The 19,670-nt window shown below is 52.4% G+C and overlaps 1 protein-coding gene across 1 annotated transcript; it reads left to right on the top strand.

Annotated features, from left to right (window-relative positions):
• Positions 1–11,960: 11,960 nt before the first annotated feature.
• Inhbb (inhibin subunit beta B) lies at positions 11,961–18,611 on the top strand. The gene is made up of 2 exons (XM_021161480.2): positions 11,961–13,569; positions 15,977–18,611. The coding sequence occupies exons 1-2, from the start codon at positions 13,110–13,112 to the stop codon at positions 16,750–16,752; spliced, it is 1,236 nt and encodes a 411-aa protein (XP_021017139.1). The 5' UTR covers positions 11,961–13,109; the 3' UTR covers positions 16,753–18,611.
• The last annotated feature ends 1,059 nt before the right edge of the window (positions 18,612–19,670 follow it).

Raw genomic sequence — 19,670 nt, 5'->3', positions numbered from 1 at the left:
AGAGAGAGAGAGAGAGAGAGAGAGAGAGAGAGAGAGAGAGAGAGAGAGAGAGAGAGAGAGAGAGAGAGAGAGAGAGTGCACGCTATGATATGCATGTGAAGGTCAGAGGACAACTTGTCCGTTCTCTGTCCCCACTACATGGGACCTCTGGATCAAACTCAGACCATCAGACTTGATAGTAAAGCACCTTTACCCACTGAGATCTCTCAAGTGCCCTCCCTTCCCTCTTTTGAGGCAAGGTCTCTAGCCCAGGCTGTAAATCCTCATGTATCGGAGTGTGACCTTGAATGTCATCCTCCTGCCTTTACCTCCCTAAGTAGTGGGATTACAGGTATAGGTCTCCATACAGGTATGCTGTGTTGGGAATCAAACCCAGGACTCCTCAAATGTTAAGGATATGTTCTACCAACTGAGCTAGTGTGCTACGAGGTGCATGTGCCAAGACACCCACAAAGAACCCAAAAGACAAGTTGGTGGAGTTGGCTCTCTTTCTGCCTTTACATGGGCTCTGACTTCAGCTTGGGTCTTCAGGCTTGCTCGGCAAGCACCCTCACCCACTGGAGTATCTTGCTGCCTCTAGCCCTTTTTTTGTTTTGTTTTGGTTTCTTTCTTCTTGCTTTTAGCCAGGGTCTCATGACCCAGTTTATGTTGACCTGGAACTTGAGGTTCTCTGCCTCAGCCCTCCCAAACGCTGAGGCTACCGATGCCCCACCATGCCCAGAGTATCCACCTGCTTTCTCTGAGTTCCTTTATACCCACAAGCGATCAATCAGCACGGCCCCCAAGCAGGGGCCAAATCCAGCTACTTCTCATCACTTGGAAGCACTGGCCGAACCCCCTGTCTCTCACCAGATTATTTCAACAGTCCAGAGCTCAGCACCCTCTCTCCCCTCCTTCCCTACCTGCAGCTAGAGTGATCTCATTGGGCGGATCGAAGCATGGAAGTCCTTGACAATGTCTTGAACACCTTCCCATTACCCATAGAACGAAACTCGGATTCCTTTCCAGACTTTATGTCCGCTGTGCTTATTGGTTTTTTTTTCCAATAAAAATTTTGTTGTTGTTTATTTGTGTGGGTGGAGGCGTGGGTGCATGAACGCCGTGGCATATTTGGAAGTCAGAGGGCAACTTTCTTGGGAGTTGGATTTCTTCTACCATGTGGGGCCAAGGGCATTGAACTCAGGTTGTCAGGTCTGGTGACAAGTACCTCCGCCCACTAAATCATCTTGCAAGCCCTTATTCTGTTTCTTACTTTCTGATTTTTTTTCTTGTTTTCATGGAAACAGCATAGTCCCTAAGTAAAGGTCTCTGTGGATCCCAAGCCAGCCAGGTTTCTAGGTCTGTCCTTTTGAGGGTTCTGTCTCAGCAAAGAGGGTGCAAAGGTTTGCTCTTTTATGTGTTCCTTGCTTCTGTTGCTTGAGAAAGAGATGCAATAGCCATGTCTCCAGCAAGTATCTTATAATAATGAGACAGCATCGATGACAAAAACAGTGAAAGGATGTGGGTCTCATACAGCCATGCAAGCATTTCACCCAGCTCACCATCCTGAAGTCTGGTCTTCAACATAAGCAGAGAGGCATGCAATCCTGAGGTATAGACGTTCACAAAAGTAGTGTGTGTGCCATGTCTATGCCAAGCCTTCACTGGCCTTGACCAGAAAGGAATTCAGAAATCCTCACTGCCACTTGTGGTTTGGCCCTGGGTTCCTCCAGGGACTCTGCTGTATTGCATTGGGAGTTTTAGCCCTACTCCCAAGGCTCTCTGGCTGTGAGACCCTGCCTAGCCCTCATCCAACTACCTTCCTGCCTGCTCCCCTCCCAAGTCCCAATTCTCTGTGCCTCCTACTCCTGAAATGGATGCCCTTCTCCCTCATCCTCAGCTTGAGGTCCCCTTCAAGCATCTAGAGCTCGAGTTTATCTTCCTGGAGTGGAAAAGTCTAAATTTCAAGAATGCACGAGCCAGTGGCTCAGGCTGGTCGGCGGGAAGCCCCAGAAGTCATCGTGACCCTGCTCTGCCCTTTAGAAGAGCGCTGTCTTCGAGACCCTGGCTGACATCCCTCCTGACCCTGACTGGCTGGGTTCTACCTCGGCCAAGGTCACTCCAACCCTCAGCATGCCCCAGGAATCTCCCCCCACAACCCAGCTCCCTCTATTTCACTTTGCGTATTCCACAGTATCAAAACTTCTCCCATGCCTGGACCTTCAGGGTGACCCAGTGCTTGCTGCCTGCCTGGCATCTGATCTGGAGGCAGGACAGGGCCATGGCACATCACTATTGTGTACAGTACTCCTTACCTAGAAGCCGGGTCCTTCACACAAGTGTGTAATGAGGTAAAGTGTATGGTTTGGGGTTGGGGCTGTGATCCCAGCACTCAGGAAGCTGAGACGGGGACTCAAAGTCCAGTTTGGGCTAACAAAACAAAACAAAACAAAACAAAACAAAACAAAACAAAACAAGGGTTGGGGCTGGGGAAGAAGCGCTCGGGCGTGGGGTGGGGAGGGTTGTGATGGGTAGAGGCCAAGCTCCTGTGTTGCAAGCCCAAGGACCTGAGATTGAGCCCCAGGGTCTATGTGAAAAAAGCTAGGCATGGTAGTGAAGCAAGGAATCCTGGGAGTCACTGAGCAGACAGCTTAGCCTACTAGCAAGTTCCTGGCCAGTGAGAGACCCCTTCTCAAGGAAGCAAGGTGGGTGATGCTGAAGAAATGACACCTGGACTTGATTGACATGTGGGCTTTATGTGTCCACACACAGCTGTATACACAAAGCAAAGGTGCCTGCGGGGCAAGACAGATGGGTGGGTCAGAGTGAGCCGAGTCACACCGAGGGCCCAGAAGCCAGACTGTGTTCTCACGGAGCAGGCAGTGGGTGACCATCGGTATGTCTGTCTGAGTGGCTCTTCATTTAATCACCAGACGGTTCATGAGCTCCAGTCTCAAACAGCACGGTGGCCTTATGCACACATCCCAGCAGGGTCTGGTGGTAACACGGGATCTGCCTTCTTTGCACCAGTGAGGGTGACTGTGGGCAGCTCAGGGCCTGTGGGGCTGTCTTAGTTAGAAAACCAAGGCCTGGCAGGATTGCGTTTAAATCGAGTACAGTTCTTTACTCTGGGCTGCTGTTTGAAGCAGCAGACAGTTGTACGAGAAGGGTTAGGCAAGCTAGGAGAGACAGGAGTAGAATCCACGCTAATGTCATTCATATATATAATACTACATCCTGGCTATGTTCTGTAAGATTTTGAAAGACAGGGTCTCATATAGCCCAGGCTGGCCTGCCACTCAGTATGTAGCTGAGAGTAACCTTGACTTCTTCATCTGCCTGATTTTACTTCCCGAGTGCTCTGATTATAGGTGGAGACCACTGAAGCTGCTTTATTCTGTACTAAGGATTGAATGCAGGACCTTGTGCCTGTTAGACAAACATCTACGAAGCCATGGCCTTAACTCAGGCTCTATTACAAATCTTTCCCTTGCTCTGTACCTAGTCCTTGCCTCCTCTTCATCCCCCTGCCCTTTCCTTCTTCTTGATAGGTGTTTCAAGGCAAGGCCTCAAAGCCTTATATTTGTCAAAAACCTCTGGACAGTCCCTATCAGGAAGTAGGGTGGGTAATGAGGATACTGGGAGCCTGAGCTCTTAAACATCTTTAATTTATTTAATTAATTAATTAATTTTGAAATTTTTATTTATGTGTGTGGGTATTTTACCTGTTTTACCTGCATGTATGTCTGTGTGCCAAGGTCAGAAGAAGCTGTCAGAGCCCCTGGAGCTGGAGTTAGAAGGCTGTAAGCTGCCATGTGGACACTAGGAACAAAATCTAGATTCTCTGGAAGAGCAAGCTTACCCATAACTTCCTTTCTCTAGCATCCTATTTATTTATTTTTGAGATGATTTCACTCTGTAGCCCAGGCTGACCTGAAACTCAGAGAGATCTGCCTGCCCCTGCCTTATAAGTACTAGGATGAGCAAAATGCACAACCTTAAACTTAAAATGTAAAAAGATTTAAAATAGCATGTATGTGTGTGTATGTATGTATGTATGGGTGTGTGTGTATGTATGTATATATGTATGTATGGGTGTGTGTGTATGTATGTATGTATGTATGTATGTATGTATGTATGTATGGGTGTGTGTGTATGTATGTATATATGTATGTATGGGTGTGTGTGTATGTATGTATGTATGTATGGGTGTGTGTGTATGTATGTATGCATGTATGGGTGTGTGTATGTATGGGTGTATATGTATGTATGTGTGTGTATGTATGTATGTATGTATGTATGCATGTGTGTGTATGTATGTATGGGTATATGTGTATGTATATATGCATGTGTGTGTATGTATGTATGTATGTATGCGTGTGTGTGTATGTATGGGTGTGTGTGTGTATGTATGTATATATGTATGTATGTATGGGTATATGTGTATGTATGTATGGGTGTGTGTGTATGTATGTATGTATGTATGTATGGGTGTGTGTGTGTATGTATGGGTGTGTGTGTGTGTATGTATGTATATATGTATGTATGGGTGTGTGTGTATGTATGTATGCATGTGTGTGTATGTGTGTATGTATGTATGGGTGTGTGTGTATGTATGGGTGTGTATGTATGTATGTGTGTGTGTATGTATGTATGTATGTGTGTGTATGTATGGGTATATGTGTATGTATGTATGCATGTGTGTGTATGTATGTATGTGTATGTATGTATGGGTGTATGTGTATGTATGTGTGTGTGTATGTATGTATGTAGGGGTGGGTGTAGCATCGAGGTCAGTCAGCTCTCTCCTCCTCTGTGTGGGTTCTGGGGTTGAACTTGACTCCAGGCTGCTTTGCAAGTATCTTTCTGTGCTGAGCCATCTCATCTGTCCTGACCACACTTAACTGACTCTGAGAATCTTTCACCAGTCAACAGCTTGCTTTCAACAGCAAGCATAAATACATGTTCATCTCTCAGTAGGCCAGAGCTGAAACACTGTACCCTCCTTACCAATGAGGGAATGTCTGATTAGATAAAATACATTTAACCATTAAGACAAATCTGGTCAAGCCTTTCTATTTTCCCTTTCTCTCTAACCCATAAACCGATATGCAGGGAAGAGGGGCTCCCATAGAATCCTATGCCTGCCCATTCACATACGCACACACATGCACATACACCACACACACACACACACACACACACACACACACACACACACTAAACCTTAGGGCTCATTTGCAAATATAATTGAGAACCAATTGCACACTGCCTGCCCCTCTCATGTCAATTCTAATAGAATAAAATATGATGGAAGCTGACTGAATATGCAGGTATATATGTATACACACACACACAGACACACACATACACACACATCACACACATACAAACATATGCACACACATACAAACATGCACACACATACACTCACATATGCACATACACACATATACACACATATATACACACACATACACACACACACCATACAAACACACACACCACACAAACATATACATACATACATACACACACATACAAACATGCACTCACATACACACAGACACTACACACACACACACACACACACACACACACACTAAACTTTAGGGCTCATTTGCAAATATAATTGAGAATCAAGTACAGTCATTCAGCCCCTGCAGGGTGTGAAACACAAGGCCCTTGGTTAGAAGGTGAGCTTGGCAGAGTTGGGCTCAGGGATCTGACATTCATATTCCAAGTACCAGAAGGGAAGCCACTGCTACTATAAAATGGCACCAGCCTACATCTCACTAGGACAGCTCAGTGGCCGCATGGAAGGAGCTTCATGCTGGCCCAGGGCACAGGAGATGGACAGTTCATGCCTGGAGCTGGGAATGGCTGGATCCCTAGGTCACCAGGTCATCTCATCTTTCCCTCTCCCCCTCCCCCCTCCCTCTCCCTCTCCCCCTCTCTCATTTTCTGTGTGTGCCTGCATGTGTGTGTGTAAATGCCCCATGTATATAGGTGCAGGTGCACTCCTCTGCATGTAAGTACAGAGGCTAAAAGCCTGACTCTATTCTTTTCTATTGCTGTCTTTTGAGACAGGGTCTCCCACTGAAGCTCGAGAGCTCGTGATAGCTAGACTGGCTAAGTTGGGAGCCCCCAGGTTTCTCCAGTCTCTACCCTCCTTTCTCTAGAACTGAGGTTGGATGAGTAGTGTGGCCACATCCGACTTTGTATGTGAATGTTAGAATCTGAACTCAGGTCCTCATGCTAGGCCAGTAAGTGCTCGTGGGGCCATCTCTGGCGCCCCTTCCTTATTGGTTTGTGTGCAGAGGCAGGGTGTCATATGACTTATGTCGGCCACAAACTCCCTCAGTAGCTGAGGTTAGCCTTGAAATTCTGATCCTCCTGCCTCAACCGTCTGAGTGCTGTGGTTACCTGTAACCACCATACCTGGCTAGTTCATTATATTTATTGAATGAACAGAGAGGAATTTTATTCTAGGGAGAGTTTGTAATTGGCAATTTGAAGTGGGCTACTAACCAACTGCTGTATGTAGTGACTTCTTCTTCTTCTTCTTTTTAAAGAAAATATATCAGCTTGGACAGCCATCCCCAGGGGCCTGCTGTTGAACGATTTCCTGAGTGTTCAGAGCACATTAAATCCTATTTTCACCCAGCCTAGAGCTGCTTGGGAAACCAAGGAATGTTTTCTCCAAGCCAGTTCCTTCCTGGTTCTAGGGTCTCCCTGAGAACAGGGCCTAGCACAATGTTTTGGGGTGGTTCTTAATAATAAGTGGTGGGGCTTGCTTGGGTTTGGGCTCAGGAGAGGAGGAAGTCAGCTCAAAATTGACATTATAGATGACAAGTCTATAATTAGTTTTAACAAAGTTAAAAAAAAAAGTTAGGCAGAGCTCTGTGAGTTTGAGCCCAGCCTTGTCTAGTCTCTTTCAGTTAGCTTGGGCTACATGTGAGATAGTGAGAGTGGAAATAGCTTAGTTTGTGAAGTGCTCAGTTATGGTGCAGGAAGCCTTGGCTTTGACCACCAACATCACATGAACTAGGAATAGCGGTGCATTATCCCTGTAATCTAGCACTTGGGAGGCAGAGAGTGAAACATCAAAAGTTCAAAGTTACCCTAAGCTACTTATTGCACTCAAGGTCAGCTCATCATAAAAAGCAAGCAAATCCTACCTAGGTGGCATAGACAGTGTGAGGGTCTTCCTATGCTTACACGCTGAGGAGGAGATCAGAGCTGGCATGTGGCAGCCTTCTGTGGGCATGGGAACCCAGGGGCTGGGTAGGAGACTCACATTGTTGCCTTTGAGGATGTCAACCAAGCCCATGTGGGTCCCACAGCTCCTAAGCCATCCCTTGAGATAAAGCAAGGCGTTCAATAGGACAGACTCTGAGCTGGGCCCAGGGAGACCTCTGTGGATACTGCAGAAGGGTTGGTTCTTTGCTTGTGTGTCTCCAGACCATGAACCCAAGATGCGGGGCCCTGTAGCCTTGGAAAATGTGATCTGTCCACCATCTATTCTGGTGAAACCATAGGTGGTAGCCTTGGATGTCTGGATATTTTATATATATATATATTGAGATTATTTTAGTGTGTGTGTGTGTGTGTGTGTGTGTGTGTGTGTGTGTGTACACCATCAGGGGAGGTACCAAAGGAGGCCAGAAGAGGGTGTTAGATCTCCTGGAGATTCAGGCAGTTGTAAACTGCTGGATAGGAAGAGTCATCCCTGTTAGCTCTCAAGTAAACTCTCCAGTCTCTTACAATGGCTTTAAAACAAGCCTCATGGCTCTCTTTCCCCGAGGCTGAGAAATAGCTCAGTCAGCCTGCATCTCAGGTTCACAGATTTTCAAGTGTGAGGATCCTCGTGAGGGTGAGTCCAGACATCTGGATCCCTTGTGAAAGAGCAACAGGGAGGGCAGGGTGGAGACAGGCAGAGCCCTGGAGCTTGTGGGCTGGTTAGTCTGGCTTACTTGGTGATGTTGTAGGCCAATCAGAGACCCCATCACAACCAAAAGGTGGGAGATGCCTAAGGAGTAAATGATACCCCAGCTTATCTTCTGAGCTCTGCCTTGTATGTGCATGCTTACTCACGTGTACACACACACACACACACACACACATACACACACACACACACACACACACACACACACACACACACACANACACACACACACACACACACACACACACACACACACACACACACATGAGATATACACGGCAGCCTTGGCTCCTTGCCTCTTGGTGGTCCTGGTATAGCTGCTGCAGGGCCAGCATGCGGGTCCTTCCACACAGCCAGAGCTGCCAGAAAGAAAAGCACGATGTAGGCTGATGCTGTTCAATAACAGCAGTGGCTTCTTTGCCAGTACTTGCAAAGCGAATGTCAGGTCCCTGAGTCCAACCCTGCCAAACCCACCCCCTAGCCAAGGGCCTGTGTTTCTCTGCAGGGGTTGTGTGGCCAAGCACTGCACCTGGGTTCTCAGTAATATTTAATCCCCCCTCCCTGCATGTGTGTAAGCCAGAAGTCACCCGTGGGTGTATTTCCTCAGGTACCCTCCTCCTCTTCTTCCTAGACAGGTCAGTAACTCACTGGCCCGAAACTGGTTGAGTAGGCTAGACTGGCCAGCCATTGAGCTCCAGGGATCCACCTGTCCACCTTTCCAGCTGGGAGCACTAGTAATGTGCTACCACACCCAGGTTTTTGTTGGTTTGTTTTGCTTATTTTTTGAGACAGGGTCTTACATAGCCTTCGCTTGCCTCAAACTCCTTGTATAGCTGAGGTAACCCTGAACTTCTGGTCTTCTGCCTCTACCTCCCTGGGCTGGGATTACAGGTGTGCACCACTGTGCCTGGCTGGTGTGGTCCTGGGGTGGAACCCAGGACTTCCTGTAGGCAAGCGAGTAGCCCACCTTCTGGGCTCTGTTTACCCCCAGCCCAAGCTCATGGATTCTGGAGATCAAACTCAAGTGCCTGTGCTTGTACCACAGCACTTTACCAGCGGAGCTGTCCCTGGGCGAGAATGCTTGTTTTATACGGTCAGACGCCTTGTTTCTTTGAAGGCTTTGTCGGTCCTAAATTGACACTTATCATGGGTTATGAAACACACATGTGCACACACACACAGACACACAGACACGCACACACACCCAGAATGGCATGAGAGGAAATGCTTGGTGCCCTTAGATGAGCACCCTCTCTCTACCTTCTGTGTGTCCACAGCCACTGTGTCGCCATGGTTTTTTCCCCCTTGTTTCTGCCATTTTGTCTGAGTTTCTTGATAGTGGTAAGCCAGAACCTTACGTGGGGGTGGCCTGGTAGTGTAGCCCTCTCGCTGATGGGCATGATTGTATTCAAAACTGACAGGCACAGTCATATCCCCAGCCAAGACCAAAGGCTGAGGTCACCAGCAGAATCTAAGGCAAGAGCTAAATGAGGCTTTAAAGCAACAGGAACTCAGCCCTTCCCCTTTAGAGTGGGCATGTGTCCCCCACTCCCCCCCAACACAAGATGATCTGGAAGAACTCAATTTACACCCTCAGCTCCTGTGGGCTGGGGGATCAGCAGAGGGCAGGATAATCCCAGCTTCTCCAGCAGATGGTTTCTGACTACCCTTGACCCAGTTCCCTCCCGGCAGTTGACTAGCAGCAGGGCTGGAAGTGTGGACCCTCCTCCCACCAGCAAGGACAGGGTGGCTTTTGCCTCTTTGGTGCCAGGTCAACAGGCAGATTTGCTTCAAGTTCCCGAAGGCAAACAGCTACTGTCCATCCCCTCCCTTTTTCTTTTTTTCTATAGCTCTGTCCAGCCCAGCCAAGGCTGGTGAGAAAGACTGTATCTGCATAGGTCAGACTGGAGCTGGGGGGAGGGGAAGGGGGCATTAAACCTTTCATTGGCTTAATGACTTCTCTCCTTCATTCATCAGTCGTTCCTTCCCTAAGCCCTCCCTGGTCATCTGTCAGGTCTGGCACTAGACAGAGCCGGTGAGACCTAGCCCCTGTGCTGGAGCTAAGTCAGGCAATGAGGCAGCCAGCCAGGCATTGGGCACCTACCTAATTAGATAAATCACTTCCCGGGGGCATAGAGGGCCAGTGAGGGCTTCACCCAGGAGGAAGACTGGGCTAAATCTTAAAGACCAAGGATGAATTAGTCAAATAGTGGGTGGTTCTGCTTACAGAATGAGCCAGAGGGTCAGATTGTGTATTGTGCCTGGAGCGAAGGTATACACAAAAGCCTGAGGTGGGACAGGTAGGCTCAGGACCATATTCAGGTTGGACAGTCCCAGGCTGCCAGGAGCATCTCCTAGCTGCCCAAGGGCTCACTGGACCCTGAAAGGGCGGGGGGAAGGACACAGGACAGGAACAGCAAAGAATGGGTCTCCTAAGGGCAGAAGGGCTATTATCGTCTGGATTCTGCGGGGGCGGGAAGGAGAGGGGGTCCTGCTTCAGACTTAGAGTTGGTTAAGTTAGACCCGCCCTAGTTTTGCCCCGCAGACTTCTGGTCTGTTCCTCCTACAGGGAGAGAGGGGGCGCTCTGCTCCCAGACTTTCGTGCTTCCGCGGAACTGCTGTTCTGGCTAAGGTCCACAGAGTAGGTTGCCTTGGGAAGTTGGGAAGCAATGAATGTTGGTGGAACGAGCCCCCTCCCCAAGTCTGAGGTGTCTTTAGGGAGGGTTGTCCCGATTCCAAAGAGAACCATCCACGCGTCTACCTCTCAGTCTTGCCTGTCGTTAGGTGAGCCTATTGTGGGTAAGCATCCTGGGAAGCGGGGGTGGGGTGGGGATGGGGGCTGTTTGGAGGCAGTGTGTTCCGGTCTCTGGGAACTGTGCCCCGTGGGCATTGTTGTCCCAGACCCAGGTAGGGTCGGGAAAAGAGACAGAAAGAAGAGGGTACATTTGCAGTTCTCTAGTCAGTACTGGGAGTCAGACTCCCACCCATTACTGGCAGCCAGAAGAGCATCCCAGAACCATCTTTATATCCGCTTCTGCGAGGTTGGTTTAGTCTGTTTGGACCTCCCAAAGAACCAGTATGGTGCAGGTATCACAGTGCCCCTTTACAGCTGAGAAAGAGGCAGGGCAAGGTGAGGTTGGACTGGATTCAAATCCGGTAGTACCTGAGCCCTTCATTAGAATCTGGGTTTGTCTGAGGCCAAGTGTGACAAGACACGAATGGGACAGTGGAGAGACCCCCAACAGTCTGGCAAGCCCTGAGCAAGACCTTGGGTCCTCAAAGATGGATTCCCAAACAATGCAGGTAGACCCTCGGGCCAACTACAGCAGAGCTGGCCAAGCCTCCAGCGGCCGCCGCTTCCCCTGCTCTTCTAAGCCCAGGGGGTTAACCCATCGCCCAGTGGGACGGCGGCCTCGGACGCTAGAAGAGGGCGCTGCAGCCCGAGGGTGGCATCGCCAGCCGCACCTCTTCTCTGCTGCATTCGAACTTACTCCCCACCCCCACCTTCCAGATTGGATAGCGAAAGATCGTCCCTTGGAGGCTCTAGGGGAAGCTGCGGCGAGAGAGGGTCGCCCGTCCTGGTTGTGAAAGGCGACAATTTGAGACGGGGGCGGGGGCGGCTTTTGTGGCCCTGAGTAAGGGGTGTCCAGAAGCACACTGATCCTACACCAGAAGCGTGTCGGTGCCATTTATCCATCGCCCCATGGGGCGAGGGTCTGGAGCACTCACGTGGTGGGAAAGTTTCGAGGTAGCAAAAGTGGCCTGGCATCGCGGGTAGGGGGGGGCAGGGAGGAGAGAGCCTCCTTGCCCCTCCTCGCCAAGGCAGAAAGGGAAAGAGCGGAGAGAAGAGGGGGTGGGAGGAGGATCAGGCAGCAGCGACCTGCAGAATCCGCCTCCCCCTCCGCCCCCGGGACGCCCGAGCAGGGAGGCGCGGACCGTCTCCTCCCGCACGGCCCGGACGACACTCCCCCCTCCCCCCCTTTTTTTCCTGCCAACGTCTATCTCAACGCGCGCGCACATACGGAGATTGTGCGGCTTTTTTACCCCTCGGGAAAAAAAGAACAGGGAGTGGAAAGGAAGAGAAGGCAAAGCGAAGAACTCCTCGGGCGCGCTCTGCACTCCGAGCCACGGCTGGGCGCGGGGACGCTGCTGCCACCGCCACCGCCGACTCGCTCTCTCCCTGGCCCTGCGGTGTGTGCCAGTGGGAACGCGAGCCAGGGCACTCGATCCCGGGGACACAGAGAGACTTTTGGCCGCCACTGCCGCGGCAGGCAGAAGAGACAGCAGCGAGAAGGGCCCTGCCACCGCCTTTCCCTCCTCTGCCGCCCCGGCCGGCCCGCTCAGGCGGCCAGGCACAGGGAAGCAGGGAGGAGCAGAGGCCCAGGAGAAGCGCGCCGCGGCTCGCCCGCCCGTGGATGCGGCGCCCGGGGGAGCCTGGAGACAACTTTGCGGGGTGACGCGCTGGGAGGACTGCAGGGCCCGCCGCCCAGGAGGGCTCGGCGCCTCCTGTAAGAGGGGCCCGCGCAGCGGCGCTCCCCCGCACAGCTCTCTCTCCTCCCGCCGGCCCGGAGCAGGGGAGAAGGACCTGCCCATCACCGCCGCTGCCTCGGGCGGCCGTGTCCTCGCTGCGAGCAGCGACAGGGCGAGGCGCTCAGGTGCGGTCGCGGGGCCCCAGCCGCAGCGCCCTCCGCAGCGCCGCGCCCGGGGTCTCCGGCACCTTCGCTTCAGTCTCCAGAGCGACTTGCGTCCGCTGCTGCCTCTTCCCTCCACCTTTCCAACCCGGCCGAGCCAAGCCACCGTGCCAGCTCCGCTGCCGCCGCTCCTCGCTTTCGCTTCACCCCGATCGGGGGGCTGCGGTGGCCCTCGACGCGGAGAGGATGGGCAGGCTGCAGATGCCTAGGCGCCCCGAGTCGTCAGCGCGCCACTGACCCGGCGGTCCCCCCCCCCTCCTGCCCGCGCTCCCTTCTGGTCCCCGCGGCGCCCCTTCTCGGCCGCGCGGGAACCCCCGCGGCCCGGCCGGCCCCCTCCCCCTGCGAGCCGGCGGCGGCGCTCCCGGCAGGCGGGCGGGCGGAGGCCCGGGCGGGGGCGGGGCGGGGCGGTGCGCCCGGAGCCCGGAGCCCGGCCCTGAGCTCGCTTTGCCTCGCCTCGCGGCGGGCGCCCTCGTCGCCAGCGGCGCACCATGGACGGGCTGCCCGGTCGGGCGTTGGGGGCTGCCTGCCTTCTGCTCCTGGTGGCCGGCTGGTTGGGACCTGAGGCCTGGGGCTCTCCCACACCCCCGCCGTCGCCCGCTGCGCCGCCTCCGCCCCCGCCACCCGGAGCTCCGGGTGGCTCGCAGGACACCTGTACGTCGTGCGGCGGCGGCGGCGGCGGCTTCCGGCGGCCGGAGGAGCTGGGCCGTGTGGACGGTGACTTCCTGGAGGCGGTGAAGAGACACATCTTGAGCCGCCTGCAGTTGCGGGGCCGGCCCAACATCACGCACGCTGTCCCCAAGGCCGCCATGGTCACGGCCCTGCGCAAGCTGCACGCTGGCAAGGTGCGCGAGGACGGCCGCGTGGAGATCCCGCACCTCGACGGCCACGCCAGCCCGGGCGCCGACGGCCAGGAGCGCGTCTCCGAGATCATCAGCTTTGCAGAGACAGGTGGGTTCGGCCACAGGGAAGCTAGAGGCGGCCGCGTTCCCTCCCTTTTTCCTTCTCCTAGGAAGCCCTGCTGCCTTCACCACCTCTGCAGCCCGCACACCCCGAGGGCATTTATGCTCCGGGCAGAGCTGTTCTGCGGTGGCCTTGCGCGCTTCCCAGGGTGGTGGTCCTTTTCTATACTGCGCGCCCAGACTACAGATCCTTTGCGGCTTCCCTTTCCCCGCAGCAACTGGGAAGCACCCTGCCCTTCATCCTGGCTCACGGGAATTGGGCCCCAGCGCCTCTGGGCGCGCGTCCCCCTCCCGGCAGATGCGCGCAGCCCTGGCTCTGCGGGCACTTGCTTAGAGATTGCTTAATGTTTTTGTTTCCCACGATCCGAGTGTAGGCTTAGCAGTGTAGAGATGGAGATGTGTGTGCTTGTTGATATACGTGGGCAGGAGAGGAGAGGGAGAGAGAGAGAGAGAGAGAGAGAGAGAGAGAGAGAGGCTCCCGGGGCCGCTTGCGTCGCCCGGCGGCATGGGCTTGCCAGGATTGCTGAAGCATTGGTGGGGAGAGCTAGGCAACCTCCCTTCCGATTGTGTGGGCACCAGAGTCGGCGGAAGGCAGCTTCTCAACAGGTCCATCATTTACGCAAAGAAGCGGCTCAGGAACAGCCTCATGCCTTTAGGCTTGCCTGGCAGCAGCCGCAGCCCTCTCCGGTCCAGGGAAGAGGGGCAGAGTTTGTAGTTAACAAAGAGTGGGATTCCTTTCTGCAATGTCCTCCCAGGCCCCGTGTTGCAAATCTCTGTCCACTATCTAAATATAAAATTCAGAAAAAAAGAAAAGAAAAAAATCTTTGGGAAGTTTAAAAAGGAGGAAAATTTCCCGGGCAGAAACGGTGTAAGTGTTTAGACATCGCTGTCCTTTTCAGGACTTGAATGAGCCAGGCTGGCTTTTGTGCTGAGAGCTCAGCCCCATTTGTGCAGAGGGGACTGCAGAGAAGGTCGCAGAGGGGGAAGCCCGATGTAGTCAGGGTGGGGGACAAGCAGGGAGCCTGGGAAGAGGAGGGGGGATCAGCTATGCTCCTGGCTGCGAATGCCCCTCTACTCTCCCAGGCATCGGGCAGACCCTGCCTGTGCTGCTGCGGGGGATAAAAAGGGATGAAAAGTTTTGCATGGCCGGGTGTGGAGAAAGGCAGAGACAATCAAGGCCGGTTTGTGCTTAGAAAGAAATACATTGCCATTTTAGCTGTCCGCCAGAGTCAGGGAAAGCTCGACATGCAATTAGAGGGCTTGGATTAAAAGGTGCATTGGGGCCCAGAAGGGAAACGTGACTCGGGAAGGTCGAGAGGCCTTTTGGTCCCGGTGGCACAAAATGACAGCGGGGGCTGTTATATTTCTGGTCCGATTCACGGAGCCAGCTCTTTAACTTATAAATAACAGATTCAGGTCACAGGCAGATCGGCCAAGAGCAGCTTTTAAGGCTGCAGTTTCCCCCTTTTCAAAGTCAGACGTCAGTGTTATTAGAGGAGCCAGTGAGAGCTGAGGAAGGGGCTAGGGCAGGGGGCTTGGTGGGAGGTGTGATAGCATCAGCCATGTCTGCTGAATAGGTAGAGACCATCAGAGGGAAGGGCTGATGGAATGTACTGTGAGAAAGGGACATAATTTCTCATCTGGCGGAACTATTCTTCTGGCTGTACTGAATTATTGATATGACTAACAACCCCACCACCACCTTTGAGATCTCCAGCTGCTGCCTTCTGGGAGTCAGGGTCTGGTCAAAGGATCGGACCTTGAGTTTTCAAGGCTGCCTGTCCTGTCCCTTGGAACTCCTTGGAAACAGGGGCTGCTGCCCTTTGCAGCGTGGAGGATGCACACTTGTATGTCAGAAACTTGCCTGTTTGCAGTGGAGGTCCCACTGAGACTTGGGTCAGATCATGCTTAGGTAAACATTGGAAAGAGGCTGTAGGTGGCTCAGCTTGGTTTCGCAATGCTCCAAGTTAACCAGAAAGAAGACGATGAAGAAGAAAAAGCCCCATTTAAATAACCTGCCCCCAAATCCTCCCTGCAATCTTAGTTTTGTTTTCAGAGACCCATAACAACGTGTTAAGATTTTGGCCTCCTGACAAGTTGAACTTTGAGGCCAGACAATCCGATCTCCAGGGAGCCCTGGCCTGGGAGAGGTGAGGCAGGATTTTTATAGGTCTGGACCTTCTGGCTCCACCCTGGACCTGTTTTCTCAATGGGAAGTGCTTCTTCTGCCTCTGGCAGGTCATGGCAGAAACCTGGGCCCCAGGAATGGTATTTCTGGTCAGTAACAATTTCCAGCTGTGGCGAATGTTCATTCCAACCTCACACAGCAAAGTCCATTCCCCATTGCCTTGTGTTCTCCAGGAATTAACTTGGCCTGTTCTTCCCCGTCTCCACAGATGGCCTCGCCTCCTCCCGGGTCCGCCTGTACTTCTTCGTCTCTAACGAAGGCAACCAGAACCTATTCGTGGTGCAGGCCAGCCTGTGGCTGTACCTGAAACTGCTCCCCTATGTCCTGGAGAAGGGCAGCAGGAGGAAGGTACGGGTCAAGGTGTACTTCCAAGAACAGGGTCACGGAGACAGGTGGAACGTGGTGGAGAAGAAGGTGGACCTGAAACGTAGCGGCTGGCATACCTTCCCCATCACAGAGGCCATCCAGGCCTTGTTTGAGCGAGGAGAGAGACGCCTTAACCTGGATGTGCAGTGTGACAGCTGCCAGGAGCTGGCCGTGGTGCCTGTGTTCGTGGACCCCGGTGAGGAGTCACACAGGCCCTTTGTTGTGGTGCAGGCTCGCCTGGGCGATAGCAGACATCGCATCCGCAAACGGGGCCTAGAGTGTGATGGGCGGACCAGCCTCTGTTGCAGGCAACAGTTCTTCATCGACTTTCGGCTCATCGGCTGGAACGACTGGATCATTGCGCCCACTGGCTACTACGGGAACTACTGTGAGGGCAGCTGTCCGGCCTATCTGGCCGGGGTCCCTGGCTCAGCCTCCTCCTTCCACACGGCCGTGGTGAACCAGTACCGCATGCGTGGCCTGAACCCTGGGCCCGTGAACTCTTGCTGCATCCCTACCAAGCTGAGCTCCATGTCCATGCTCTACTTTGATGACGAGTACAACATTGTCAAGCGGGACGTGCCCAACATGATCGTGGAGGAGTGTGGCTGCGCCTGACAGAGGCAACGGGGGCGGAGCACAGGCCAATGGGTCTTTGAGGGAGCAGGAGAGGCAGGTGGGCTGAGTGTGGTTGTTCCATTGGGCCGTGAAGAGTACCGGGGTGAGGCCTGAAATAATGTTCTCCCGCTTTGTAGAAAACCAGTCAGGACCAGAGGGAGAATCCCTCTGTGACACGAGAAACTCCTAACTGCACACATAGACACGCAAAGCCAGACTCATGCAGTCTGCCACCCACACAGCAGCCTCCGGGATACCAGCAAACGGATGCAGTGACAAATGGCACCAATGCCTGTCAGTCGGAAAGAATGGGGTGAGCAGCCACCATTCCCACCAGCTGGCCGGGCACTCTGAATTGCGCCTTCTGAGCACACATAAAAGCACACAAAGACAGAGGACACAGAGAGAGTGAGCCAGAGAGCCACCAAGAGGAAAAGCAGGGTGGGAGCGCAGGCGGGTGGAGGGCCATGTGTCCCTGACTTGTCCCAGGTTCTTCAAGGAAGCGCCTGGCACAGTCCTGCCTGCTCACTCCCTGCCTGGCATCCTCCATGCTTTGAGGTCAGCAGAGCTGTGCCACCCCTGTTCTCGGAGAGGGCAAGTAGCCCAGGAGGGACTTGTCTGTCAAAAACCATGGAGCAGGGACAGTGACCCTTTGATGGTCTGTCACTTGCGTCCCCCATGTGACTTATATATGTGTGTATGTGTGTGTTTGTTTTCAGGGGTGTTGGGGGAGGGAGAGAAGAAGGGTCTTAATTTTATGCTTTAAATTCATCTCCAACAACTGACAGATCACTGGTACCAGTTGCAGAATTGAAAAGAGCCTATCAGCTATGGCCTTTGAAGCGGAAAGGCCAAACGATTCGAAGTGAGAAGGAAAGAAAAATGTTGCAATCAGTGCCCTTTGCTGGGGACTTCCTCCTGGTGTTGTGCTTAGAGGGGCAGGGAGGGCCACTGGCAAAGGGGAGAGACTAGGGGAGGCAGTGGCAGAGTGAGGCTGTTCTGAGGAGCTGCTCAGCTGGGCTTGGAGAGAGAGGGAGAGCTTTTGGTTGCTTTGCAGAAGTTGTCCATGAGGGTGAGCCCTGGCTTCAGGGTTGTCTGTGGACATGTCCCCTGCCCAGTTCACTTGCCCTCCCGCCTGCTCCACAATGCACTTGCGGTCCTGCGTGAATGCACACCACAATAGCACTTGCAGGTCTACGTGTGTCCAGAAGTGGCCCTGGGGCGAGAGCTGACGTGGCTGTCCTCGTGGATGTCCAAGTGCCACGTGAACTATGCAATTTAAAGGGTTGACCCACACTAGGCGAAACTGGACTCGTACGACTCTTTTATATTTTTATACTTGAAATCTTTTGCTTCTTTTCTAAGCGAATGATTGCTTTCAATGTTTGCACTGATCTAGTTGCATGGTTAGTCAGAAACTGCCATTTGAAAAAAAAAGTTATTTTTATAGCTGCAGAAAAATGAATACAGTTAAATGTATTATACATAATTTTGGAACCAAAGAGGCCAGCGGATCAGTTTTAATTTTTATTAGATGGTGAGGCCATCTTCTATGAGGTAGATGTTCTAAACAATCCTTCGAGTGGCCTGCCAGTGTTTCAGGGTATAAATGATTTTTTTTTTATTCAGTTGATGTGTCTTTTCTGTCCGTACACACCCAGAAGGTAGAGTAAAATAAATGACTGGTGGAGTGGAGGTGTGTACTGTAAGTCCTCATCTTTAGTTTATTTAATAAAGCCCTCCTTAGGTTCTGTTTCATAATAACTTAAAACCAAACAATTTCCCCCCACAGACTGGCTGTCTTAAGTATTTTACGTTCGTGTACAGTTTAAGACAATAAAAGATGGAGTGCCACGGGCTTCCTGCCTTGTGTGATGTCTGGGGCAGTGGGCAGCTGGGAGGAGGGGTTTGGTCCAGGTGTCCAGTTCCGATGCCAGAAGTCCCCACGGCCTGTTCCCTACACTCTCAGAGCCCTCGCCTGACACATATGTCACACAGAAGCTAGAAGAGATGGCAGAAGACCAGCTGAAAGGCAATTAGCAAATTAGCGAATTACAAATTTGTTTACCGTTCCAGTCCCCAACTAGTTATGTTCTGCTGGTGTTCCCAAGCTGGATCTCTCGGTTTTTCAAAAGTACTGTGGGACTTGACGCCAACCTCGATGACGACCTGAGTTCGAGCCCAGGGTCCCACATAGAGAGAGAGAAGAGTGGTCTAGCTTCTATGGATTGTTCTCTGGTCTCCACACACATGCTGTACACAACACACACACACACACACACACACACACACACACACACACACACGAATGGGGTCAGAGAATAAATGAAAAATTTGTGCTAGTTAAGCCTCCAGGCTGTGGAGGAAGGGAGATCTTTCTCCCACATCCCAGCCCTCTGTGCTCACCTCCAGGTAACTGAGGGGATAGGTGTAGATCCTGTCATTAGAGGGTAAGCAATCACCACGACAGTCTCAACTGTTGGAAGGGGAGGAACTGATGGCCTTAGTAGCTTCTACAGCACAAGCAGCCTCAGGTACCACTTAGAGATCTATTCAGTTCTGTCATCTCACAGACCCTGCCTGAATCACACACCCTTGTTTCCCAAAGAGTGGGAGGTGAAGCTGAGATCCCAGATCCACCCTGCCCAATGTCACTCCACCCGGACAGGGGCCCTGGTTACAGGCCACCCATCTGCTCGATTATGAGAACTGTAGACTTACAAATAGCCTTCATCTGAGCTCTGCAAGCCTGGCAGGCTTTTTTTTTTTTTTTTTTTTTTTTTTAAGTGCTCACTAATTTGGCTAGACTAATTGGCCACCAAGTACAGGAGACTCCCCCTGTCCACAGTTTCCTAGCCTTGGGACTATAGGTATAGGCCTGGCTTTTATATAGACCTGGAGACCTCATGCTTATGTGA

The sequence above is a fragment of the Mus caroli genome, chromosome 1 (genome assembly GCF_900094665.2).
Source record: "Mus caroli chromosome 1, CAROLI_EIJ_v1.1, whole genome shotgun sequence".
Lineage (NCBI taxonomy): Eukaryota > Metazoa > Chordata > Mammalia > Rodentia > Muridae > Mus > Mus caroli.
Note: the sequence above shows the minus strand (reverse complement) of the source record. Positions and strands in the feature narration are given on the sequence as shown.